We start from the raw sequence: 12,469 nt of genomic DNA on the forward strand, positions 1-12,469 counted from the left end.
ATGTTCCGCTTAGTTAATAATTAATTTCTCCAACAATCTCCCTTCTAAAAATCATAAAGTGAATTACTATACAAAGAACACGCAAAATGACCCGTCCCCCTAATCTTACAAATATTATATTATCCCCTCTTATATATGTATAAGTTAGCTGTACAGTTTTTTTAGTTTCATTATATAAAACAAAATAATATTGAAATGTGTAACCCCCTAGTTTTAAAAAATTCAAAATGTAAAACAATGAAAAATGGCACCTTTAAGCTAACGCTAGGGTTGCCACCCCTTCGGGTTTGACCCAAAGACTCCGGTTTTCGGGAGCGATCTCTGCGTCTCCGGGTTTTACATCAATTTCTCCGGGTTTGGTGGGAAGAAGCATAGGTTCAATTTTTTTGGAATTAATTGATTCTTTACAAAATATGTTTAAAAAGTTTAAATTAACTATTACTCTGGTTCAGATTTATTTTTCCCGACTAACCCTTCGTTTCAAGGTGGCGAAGATGAATATTGCTAATTTCTTTCACAAAGCAATGAAAATGAAAAATAAAATTTACTACAAATTAACCTTCCGGAAGTCGCGCTAGTGCACTGAGTGCACGCTGCTCTGAAAATCTAGCGAAATCGTCTTAGGGGACCAGCGGCTGCTTGTTCGGTAAGCCATATGCGCGACTTCCGGAGGGTTAAGGAAAGTAATATTTCGCTATGTGCTACAATTGAAATGTTGCATTCCACTAAGTCGCTCAAAATGGTGTAAAAAAGTTATTTTACTGCAATTTTACCAAATCATTTCACTCTTAGTGGTGCTTATCACCAGCTGCACTAAGGTTTGGCAGATTTTTTCTAATCCAACTGACTAGGTCAACATCAAACGAGTTCTTGCGGTGTTGTTGCTACTCCAGCAGCGATACTTAACTGGACTAGGGAGGTGAGTTTTGCCCCTTTGTTGCGAAATTAAAATTTGTTGGTGACGAATAACCGACACCACATAGTGTGATGTCGCAGCTCTGCCTCCTTTGCTTTCCTTCTCCTGTTAGTTGTGGAGGAGAGCAATGCTCGTTCGACCTCCACAGTGAGAGTAGCTGGTGCTTTTGTATTCTTGGCACTTAGTCGGGGAAGTGAAATACTACACCACATTAAACCGATAAAACCGTTCTCAAACGTCAAAAATTTACAGTTTTACTTTAACGTAGTAATAAAAAGCGATTAAAGTGCTCTAAAATGCCTAGCAATCGCTTTGATTCCAATTTCTGTCTCGTTCTACTCAAAATCCATCACCCCCCAGATCAGTGAAAATCTCCGGGTCAGAGCCTCTCCAGAGGTGGCAACCCTAGCTAACGCATTCGTGCCTTATTAAATAAACAAATTAAAAAAAATATCTCGTCTCGTTATTGCTTCGTTTCTAAGAAACAATAATGTACACCATTACCCTCCGTGGTGAATTAGCCGATTAGGCAAATATTAATATAACTTTAATTTAATAAATAAACATTCTGGAGGTGGAGACATACTTTTATTTTATCATTATTTATCTGTTAATTTTCCATTATTCTGTATTTTAGTTTTATGTTCCCTTATTTCTAATTTACTTGCGTAGAATCTTTCATAAGTTTGGTGCAATTTTTCGTATCGTCAAAGGAAAAGTATTTTAAGTGTATGCATCCGTTTGCTGGTTTGTCTTTCGTTTGTTTTAGCAAACATGTCGATTCACGTTATCGACAAAAACTATCTATCCGAAACGGCAAATATACGTGTGCTGGACTATATGGGTTGTGCGATTTATTATTATCGAAAAACTGCACTTTTCGTGTTTTTCTTGACGATTGGGCGAAGGCGAATGCAAAGACGTACATAAGAAAGAAAAACGTTTTGCTTCTATACTACATTTGGGGGTACACATATTGGAACGCATGTGATGTGAGCTTTGATTGTTTTTTGCTCTGACAAAATTAAATCCCAGCGTACATCCTTCGCGGCGAAAATCCAGCGAGAAGCACCAAAAAACAATTATGGTTTTACGGATTTGCCGCACTAGATGGTATAAATAACACACTATCATCAATCTGAAATCACATAAAAATAAAAATTGGACTCATGTTTTAAGCAGGACCAGAGCAAAAATCGATCGGTTTGTCCTCGTTTCTAGTTCCGCCAGTCACTGAGTTATGGCATCGAAATGTAATTTCGCAGTTGGCATTTGAAATTTGGGCTATCTATATAAGAACCCATCAGTGGGTACAGGTAAAGTTTGTTTTTCGCCATCGATATATGCGCTTGTTGGAAGAGGGTCAGTAAATGTGTACACTTTGACAACCTCGGTAGGGTTCCATGCTAAATATACTTTATTTCTTATAAAAAATCAATCTACGGGTAACGCTGCGTCCTATGTAATGCGTCGAAAACGAAGATCTGCAGCTACAGGTCTGTGTTAATGAGAAGCTAACTAGAAGATTGTCTCGATACTTTTCTGCATCATTGAATCGGTAGTGTTTGAAACGTGGCACATCGAAGACTGTAAGTAGCAGCAATTCTAGGTTCATTTTTTACCCCTGGTGACATAACTTTCTCTAGAGTACTAGAATTCTAGAGTTTTCATATTTCCCCTATTACACTGCCGTTATACGCATATTTGACCAATGGTCTATGGGATTACTATATACCCAGGATGATTACGCATATAACGGCCGTACAGATCCTGTTTCAATAACCCTTTGGCTCTAATGATTGGCAATATTGATCTGTATTGCAGTCAATTAATATGCACTAGCTGATCTAAAGGTTTTAAAATTCGAATTGCTTGTGCTCTTATCGTATAACATCATATGTAGTGTAAGAGCAATAACCATCAAACAACAAACTAAGATTACGCGTGGATGCGTTCCGCGATACAAAATTTTCATTTGATGGTAAGGCATTGGCGGTTCATGAAAAGCTTAATGCAATATAGCAATTAAAAATGATTAATAAATACAGACAGCTTTTTATAGAATTTATTATATATTATTATAAATAATTATTATCTTTGACCAAATAATTGAAAATAGACCACCAACGTTGATTGCTCGTGTCCAGACTGATGTTCCACTACCTACACCATGCCGCAAGTAAACAGCGCCCGAGACCGGGGTATATGCATATCATCTGGGTTGGGAGCCACACTGGCGCAGCGCCGAAAGAATAAATAAAAATTGATCCTCGGCGCGCATCATCGATCTCTTGCTGGTGTAAAATGTGCTCATCACAGAGACCCTGCCGACGGGTGTTTTGCTTGTACTTTTTTTTATTTTCCTTCGGATGGCACGATACCACACACACCTTACTAAAATAAAACTAAAAGAGGTAGCGGTTATCGAACCACCTTGAGAATATCGAAAGAAGTCGGGTAGCTATTTCGGCGCACGGAAGGAGCTAGGTATCTCAAACAGTTGCTTTAAGGCGATGAAGACATGACGATGTTATGTACTTGACTTTTGCTTTCTTTCAAATTGCATGACCTCTTGTATTTGCATTAAACCAACGTTTATGTATGTATTGGAAATACTTCCAAGTTTTAAGTGTAGGCAGAAATCATTCTAACAATGATGTAGCGTCCCGTTGCGTGTAGTCATTATGTTGTCGTTAATATGGTCGCTATGTTTTGTCGAAGGTACATTAATATACAACATATGGATCTGTGTTCTTGGGAAGCGGAACGGGTAAACGTGACGTGGTTATCGGTGTCAATTTTGTCTTATCATTATCTTCAACCATAAATGATAGATTACAGGATATACTTATGGCACATCCCTCGATTATATCATTGGTGACGTCATCAGGATTGTTTCATTATTTGTTTTTTATTCTCCCAAAGTTCCATTGAGTACCATTTTTAGACTTTGAGCAATCGAATTAGAGTACGTACGACTTGAAATGAAATGCCTGCACGTCGTCTTTCAGCACTATGCGTCTGTTTGTTTAGGTAGCCAACCATTGCATGGTGGGACCAGAACGAAAATTAGCAAGACGAAAACTCTAGCGCTTTGGATGTGCATTTTTTGTTGTTGTTGTGTTCAGCAAAGTGTCTTGGTTTTATCTGCGTCTTATTTTGATGATCTAAATTAGTTCGGATTTTCACTGCATGCTAACTTTTTTATTTCGGAACCTAGATGTTTAGTGTCCAAACATAATTCCACAAGTCTAGTCAGGGCTCTGACCAGGTATTATCACATGGCTACTATTCAGCGTGGTGGGTATCATTAGTGTGATCTTTGTGAATCCGATTACCGAACTAATGATAAAGAGTGTCCCACATCAAATTAAGCTTTTGGCATATTTATTTACTTCATGTCTTCCTCAGATTTAACCTCCTTGGGATGCTTCCGTAGTGCTTGCTTCATAATTGCCCAGTATTTTTCGATGGGCCTTAGTTCCGTTGCGTTGGGGGTTCATGTTCTTGGGTACAAAATTAACCCCGTTGGCTTCGTACCACTTCAGGACAACATTTGAATAGTGGCACGAGGTTAGATCCGGCCAGAAGATCGTAGGGCCCTCGTGTTGCTTCAACAGAGGAAGCAGACGCTTCTGTAGACACCCCTTGAGGTAGATCGTCCCGTTTACAGTCCCGATAGTCACGAACGGCACACTTCGTTTGCCACATGAGCAGATCGCTTGCCAAATCATGTATTTATTGGCAAACTGAAAGTTTCTGTTTCCTTACTTCCTCCGGAACATCAAACTTGTGCTGGGGGCCGTGAAGGACAGTAACCTCGGAAGCTGCCGGAATTCGCCTTGACGTAAGTTTCAGCATCCATGATGAGACAATGAGGCTTCAGTAGTATCTGGGTGTACAGTTTCCGATACCGTGACTTTCCCACCATATTTCACCGTTTATCACGATTTGGAGCCTTCTGCACTGTGTACGTATGTAGTCCTTCCTGGTTATTGGCTCTCTGAACGAAAGACTTGGACATATTCAACTTTTTGGCAACATCCCTGACCGAAGCATTGGTATTCCCCTTAAACGCTTTCACTACACGCTTGTAATCCTGGTCCCTGAAAGAAGATCCATTTTGACTGCATTTCAAAGTTTGATAGTAATGTTTAATCGCACGACTCACCGTTGGCTGCGCGAGTGTGAGTTGTTTTCCGATGTCCCGATGAGAGAGTTGAGGATTTTCGAGGTGCTTGAGCGAAATAAATTCGCGTCGTTGCTTTTCGGGTGACGCGATTTTTTTTTCCAATTTTCGAAAAGCTAACGGCGATAAAAATTCAACCCAATTTTTTTATAGTGTGTCAAATGTCATCCCGGAAAAAAATGCTGTAGAAAATAACCCATTGGATACATTTCCAATGGGTTATTTTCTACAGCGTTTTTTTTCCGGGATGACATTTGACACACTATATTCGCGCAGAGTTCGAGATGAGAGCAATACTCCTCCAAAAGAAATCGAAGACTAACAAAGAGACTTTGTTAGTATTTGGTTTTGTATCAATTTGTTACTTACGAAGCTATCAAAGATTCCCTTTCTTCTACACCTTACATTCCCTTCACTCTTCCCGATCAAAATATCTTATCAGAAAACTATCTAAACTATATAACTCCCGTTGATACTTGCCCTATTTTTTTTGTTATTTTTACTACTAACGAGACAAATTGCAAATTGCTTTCTGTTACGTTTGGCTATTTGATTCTAATTGAGTTACGACACAATTTGCTCATTGCTGCGCATCATTTTGTTTTGTCCTATTCTCTTCTCCGATGCTATAAATAGCTCATGTTCTGGAAAACGTTCCGACCATCAGATTTCTAGATTGAAACCGACAAACATATATTCGCTAAAACATCTCTTTACTATCCGTGCTACGACGCCACCACTTCTATTTAAAACAAGATGTGAGGGTAATGTCAGAGACATAACCGAAATGAAGTAGAATACACTTTATCCTGTTACTCGAATAGTAAATGTTACTATCTTCGGAAATGTTGTATTAATGTCTGGTAAATTGGATGTTGAAATGTTAGATGTTCAATTCCGAAAAGTAATGCTAGTAAAAAAAAGTTTAATTCGAATTATGATCCAGGTTTTCAAAATTTTGTCAATAGTCGTAAAGATGTTCTCTGATATTGATGAAAATTTCAGGGTTTGTTTATACATATGTGCGATGGACTTTGGTCAAATATTAGATTTTTCTTTGACAATAAGTGGGGTTAATTGGGCTTAGGAAATTAGTCCGAAGAAATAGATCGAAATGTTAAAATTTCTCTAGCTCTGGTTCAACTTAATGAAATTTAATTCTATTTAATTTTTTCTAAAAGGTCTTTGGAATGGGTTGAAAATAGGATATACCTTTTGAATGTGTAGTTAGTGTTGCCACAATTAAATCTGTTCCACATGTTGAAAAATCTTTCCTATCTGTACTCTTCTATAGAAAAAATCTGTTCCGGATTCTATACCCAAACAATAACAAAAGTGTTTTAAAAAAATATTTTTCTTATACATGTTTTTTCATTTGGGGAGATCAAGCCAGAAATTCTGACTACGTTCTTTTATTTGAGCTGGAATTCCGCATGAAACCATTCAGAGTTCCGGATGAGTTTGACTAGGTAACTAGCTCCAGCTCAATTTCTTGCCTCCATTTTCTTTGCAACCTAAGGGTTTACAGAGTGGCGGTGAGAAGCTAAGCAGGGGTTGGCACTGACAGTAGGATGCGAGATGTGAGAAACCTGCTTGCAGCTTATCAAATGGAACTTGGCAGAGTAAAAGCAGGCAGTCGGCGCAGATCCGCTCGGTTTTCACTCTGACATCATCCCTTTGGTTTGCAGCAAGCAGGTTTCTTACATCTCACATTTTAATAACCTGCTTGCAGCAAATCAAATGAAGCATGTCAGAGTAAATGTAGGCACTCCAAAAAGATTTGCACGGCTTTCACTCAGACATCATCCCTATGATTTGCTGGAAGCAGGTTTCTCACATATTACATTCTAATGTCAGATTCAGTTCAAGCTCAGTCAGTACCAGCTCCACTTCAGATTCTCGCCATCACTATGCCAGCGGCCTAACTCAACGTTTACTTGTTGTATATTGGGATGCATCGCGGGAGACCTGTGCTTTTTTACAAAAATCTGTAATCTGTACCGTACATAATCTGTACCAAAACACTTCAAACAGCTGTATCTTTCTAGATAAATCTGTACTTGTGGCATCGCAGAAGCATTGATATTTTATCTTCAAAAAATTACAATCGTACAAAAATAGTATCTATTTACACCAACCTAATTGAGGTTAGGGTTGTATGGATGGAGTATGGAGTCAACTTAAGCCTAAATCTATTACCATAGATTTTTGGTTGTCTTGAAATTAGCGAAACATACCGATTTGATTTTCATCGGAATATCATATCAGCATGCCCACAAAACGCAATGCAACAGCCAGTACAAAGCTGTCAAGAAGCGTAGAAACCAAAGTGCACCCACCTCTAACCTGTGTATACTGCAGTACACTCTGGGGATCGTACAGAACACGTTGTTGAATAATATCTAATAATTGAATCTGAACACGCGGTTCTCTTGCACCAAGTAACTCCATCACTAGCCACTTCTGTATGTGGACCACTCTGTCTACTGCACTCTAATAATTAAAATACAAATACAATCAAATATCCTACTGTTTAACTTATTTAATATTGGCAATATGGTTTTTCATTGCAGGACTTTTTCACCGATAAGAAAATAGAACGATTTACCCCCGAAGACGTCATTAAAGAAATACCTAATTTAGGTCTGATGATAGATTTAACTTTCACTGCCAGATACTACAATCCAGTGGTAATAAAGAAATGCGCTAGTTTAGCATGAAGCCGCTAATGATGATCCTGTAATTATTTTTGCAGGAGTTTGAGTGTGAAGATGTTCAGCACAAAAAAATATATACAAAAGGACACGAAGTACCTGCCCGTTCATTGGTTAACCAGTAAGTTTCATTAATCTCAATTTTTTTTAATATGTATGCTGTACATACGTGCTACAGTGTGCATTTCTCGGTAAGGCTGATAACATGGACAACTCGTTGTAAAAAGCGCTTTTCTTTCTGTTATAACTCGCTCATATGAAGAAACAAACGACTCAGAATGAGTAGGTTTTAGTTGAACAATATATTTACATGCTGTAAATGCCGTTTATTACTAATGCTATTGGATCGGTTTAGTTCAGACCAATTTGGGTTTGAGGGAACGAGTGAGAATCAGTAAAGATATATATATTATAGGCGGTGAGTGGTATTATTTTGCGCATACTGATGCAGTGATATATGCCTTGGCAGAAACTAATGGATATGCCCGTTTTGTTAGAGCTGAGCAAATAAATCATTTGCCAATAGTATATCAAAAACGGCAAGCTGTGCTCCAAATCCTAACGTTTCTCAGATAGCAATCTTGCCATCGTCGTCGTCGTCGTCTTCCTTTACACCAGTCACAGTTTTTTTCAACCGATCGGCATCGTTGTGCGTATGAAGAGATGATATGTTTTATTTTATTTAAATTTATTTATAATCGCAACGGTTTCGCCTTGCAGCGAGACGCTGTTAAAAAGTAAAAAAATATGTTCTTTACATATGTATGGGCAGCATCCACCGATGTAGCGTATGATGCGGACAAATCGATCGAGATTCATTGCCCATGCAAATCGATACTTATACGCGTTGACGCGTGGTAGATGAAAGGAAACATATTAGTGTATCTATCAGATGCAATATTTCACGCTGAATGACTTTATTGAACTGGCGGGTGAATAATTCATACACGTATGGACCGTTTTCAGATGTTAAGAAAGAATGATTTTTAATGTTACTGTTTTATTCAATTAATTTTTAATATCTACAATCATGATATTTCATGTTTTAAATTATACTTTCCATCGTTTTCTACTTTATATTTTGTAGATTCATACACATAGTTGATGATTTTCTGGCCAAAGATAAGAATAAAGGTGAGTTTCAATGAAAATTTAACAAATTACGCAAACTGTGCCACATTAAACGGATATACATATTGTTTCCACGCAAAAACCAGGCTCTTTACTTTAGCTTTAGTATGCTCAAGTAAACTAATTATGTAAAATACTTTGCCATGCTCTGTGGCTTTCTTATATATGGAAAAATTATGCGCATAACTGCCGTTTGGGAGATACCATTCACTATTTATCGGTAAATGAAAAAGAAGGAATAGAATTAAATTAATGATAAGCTGATTTTAAATTTGTAGTGTCCCAAGGCGTGTTACGAAACCTAGTATTTTTATAAACTGTGAGCGCAGCAATCTAATTTAAATGAACACATGTTTTAATAAAACTATTTTTATTGATTATAGGATCGAATAGCACAAAATCTTGCGTTGAAATTACCTTAATGTAGTGTTACACAGATACCAAATATTGCAGATCGCCCCAAAAGCAAATGTTTTACTTTCTTTTGCAGATAAACTCATAGGAGTTCACTGTACGCACGGTTTAAACCGGACTGGTTATTTCGTGTGTGCCTATATGATCTTAGCACAGGGTCAGTCGCCACGAGTCGCCATAAAATGTAAGTTAATGGTTCTTATAAATTCAACTTTCAATGCTTACTATGTGAGGGTTTCTTTTTTCGTTAGTGTTCAATAAAGCTCGTTCCCATGCAATGGAAAGGGCCAATTACTTGAACTCGCTGCTCAGATTCATACCATTGAGTTACAACGGTGGTCATAACAAACAAAGTGATTCTGACCGTCAGAACATTCACAGAGATAGACTCAACCGCGATAGACAAAATATAAGAATAGAGAAACATAGAAGTCGAAGCGACTATCGATCCAGAAGCCGTTCTCGTGACGATCGACAACAGTTCAATAATCGCTATAACTGCGACCGCTCAGATCGATCCGACAACTGGAGGAGATACGAGTATCGAAACTATGACCATAATAATAAGGATGATATACCGCGCAGAACAAATAGTATGCGTGTGAATTGCTTTGGTTACTCTGATTCTAAAAGTTGGGAAAACAATGATTGTCGTTATAGTAGATCGAGAAATCGTGAAGCAACATCATCTACATGGAGTGGAAACGGTAACAAAGATAATTAGTGTAGTAGAAGTAATGTTCAATATGGCAGTCATCTATGGTGCTAAACTCCAAACCAACCGGAATCTGTACCTATTTTTTCGTTCCAACTTGTGTTATTCAGTTTAGTTAACCTGCAACAATAAATTGAAAACAAACGGAATATGTTAGGTAAACTAAACTACTAATGGGATTTAGTCTATTAATTAGATTTCAAAAGAAATGTCCTTGCGTAAAATTCTTTGTCCATTTGTATGACTATTTTACTGTCACAGGGTAGCTGTTATTCATCTCATTAATGAGGATATTACACTATTTCGATTGCGAAAGCGAGAAGTAAAACACAAAACTGAAAAAAAGTGACAGCGCCCGGCTATGATTCATTCTCCATCGCATACGTAGTGTTTTGAATGAAAGCAGAAAGGATCGCGAATGAATGCTTTCTTTCATTCACAAAGATTCATTTCAAAACATTCACCGGATCGTTCTAATAAAAAAAAACTTGTCGTTCTTGTTTATAGACCTATGAAATTTTCACTTGGTGTTCTCTTATCGTTGAGTAAGTAGTGCAATGTGCTGGTGAAAAAAATAACTTCTTAAAACGATTCCGTGCATATCACAATATCAATTTCAAGTGGATTGTAGTGCAATCTACTTCTCAACATTGATTATAGTGTACATTTGCACTATAAAGTTGACCTAACCCAACCAGAGAATACAATGTCACATTCATTTGTGAACTAAAAGTTGATTCACTTGTGAATGTTTACAGTACAAGCTTCCGATTCAATCCGCGAATGAAGAACACGATCTTCTTCATTCAACATAGTACGTGTCATTCTTTTACCTGGTTCACATCTTCGGAAGTTCATCTCTACCTACGTTCAGTTGTGTTCTTTTGGAGAGTTTTAGTCGGATCGTGAATGAACGACTGGCTGCTGTCAAAGCAATGAACGGATTCGCCAAGAATCATGCGAATGAATGATAATTCCCTTTCCCAATATTTCCGTAATCTCTTACTTTCCCAATAGATTTTAACTTAGAAATCGTTAGCAGCCGGGCGTGGAAGGCCCCCGTGGAGGATTTCCATATTTCTGGGATTGTTTCATTTTTAGGGACATGTTGAGAAGAGAGTGTAATGGTAGGGTAAGTTTTTCTGTTAGCATTTTTGAAAATAAGGGCGGTATTCCAGCGGGGAGCTAAATGGCTCACGGAAACGAACATTGGTATTGGGAGAAATCTACCGCTGGGGAATCCACAGTGAACTATCTGACTATACCGTGACAAAATGGAAGCGAACTAAAGTGAAAATTTTGCCTTATGTGTTTCGCTTCGCCTGTGCCTCGCCCCGTTCTCAATATGCTAATTGTAACGGAACGAATCAAGCAGGATGGAGTTTTTCATATAATGAATCCGCTCGGCTGTGAGGAGTTTTTTCTTCGCAACATTTTGTTGCACTTTCCGAAGCTTTGGTCGGTGGACCATTTCCGACACATTCCCGGTAGTGAATTACTATTTTTTTTTATTTCGATTATAGAGGTTTTAATCTTAAGGTCATTCGCCTCATCCGGTTAGAAAAATCTCTTATGAAAAATTGGAACAATTTTAGCGTGCTGCTCGCTAAGAAAGATGGCTTCTACGTGCTGGTGGGAAAGGCAAATGGCATTTGGGAAGTGCACACCGAATTTCTCTGACGCCCCACAGATCGCTCGAGCCAGCAGTATTCGGGTTATGTGTGCTGCCTTCAGCAGATTCAAGATCGTATGCGGTGCCCATAGTTCACCGTATTATCCAACACCGGTTTCGATATCTGGTACGCCAGTGAGGCCACAGACTAAAGCGGTAAGTTTTATATGGGTCGCGGCGCTCACAGTTCACAGTAATATTCAACACTGGTTTCCGCAGCTCGTACACCGCTGCGGCCCACAATAGAGCGGTAAATTTTGTACATATGGTCAAGGCTCCGAAAATGGCAACCACAGGCGAAATTATTTTTTATCAAATTTTGCGTTAAACTGTTTGTTTTCCGTATGTATATAACCTCTAATATTAAAAAATATGAATGGTGATCCCAGAAAAAAAAAATTTCATGTGTGTCATTTATGTAAGTTTGTTGATGCTACTTGCATGACCTGAAAGTGACTAAAAGACCGCAAGGAGATAAAAAGGTAAACAAAATCCATATTTTCAACTTTTTGCTTGCAACCACATTTTTCTATCGTAGTCTAATTTAAATTTGATGATATTGCTTGAAAAATTTTGATGAATATGTACGATTGCTTATTTTCAGTTGTGAAGTAATGGAAACCAAGTAACTTGTAACGTGGCAGATCAAAAATTCAAAAAAGTTTTGTGGACCACACCAACAGCATGCATACAATGTCTAACATGCATTTTTTTTACT

General features: G+C 38.0%; 1 protein-coding gene across 1 annotated transcript in view; it reads left to right on the forward strand.

Annotated features, from left to right (window-relative positions):
- Positions 1-10,246, forward strand: part of LOC131688783 (RNA/RNP complex-1-interacting phosphatase) — a 139,190-nt gene extending 128,944 nt beyond the window's left edge. Inside the window, exons 3-7 of the mRNA XM_058973301.1 lie at positions 7,679-7,795; positions 7,861-7,940; positions 8,907-8,953; positions 9,441-9,548; positions 9,616-10,246. Coding sequence (XP_058829284.1) covers positions 7,679-7,795; positions 7,861-7,940; positions 8,907-8,953; positions 9,441-9,548; positions 9,616-10,088 — 825 coding nt within the window. The 3' untranslated portion in view covers positions 10,089-10,246. The remainder of the gene's footprint in view (positions 1-7,678; positions 7,796-7,860; positions 7,941-8,906; positions 8,954-9,440; positions 9,549-9,615) is intronic.
- The last annotated feature ends 2,223 nt before the right edge of the window (positions 10,247-12,469 follow it).

Source organism: Topomyia yanbarensis, chromosome 3 (assembly GCF_030247195.1).
Source record: "Topomyia yanbarensis strain Yona2022 chromosome 3, ASM3024719v1, whole genome shotgun sequence".
NCBI classification, from domain to species: Eukaryota; Metazoa; Arthropoda; class Insecta; order Diptera; family Culicidae; genus Topomyia; species Topomyia yanbarensis.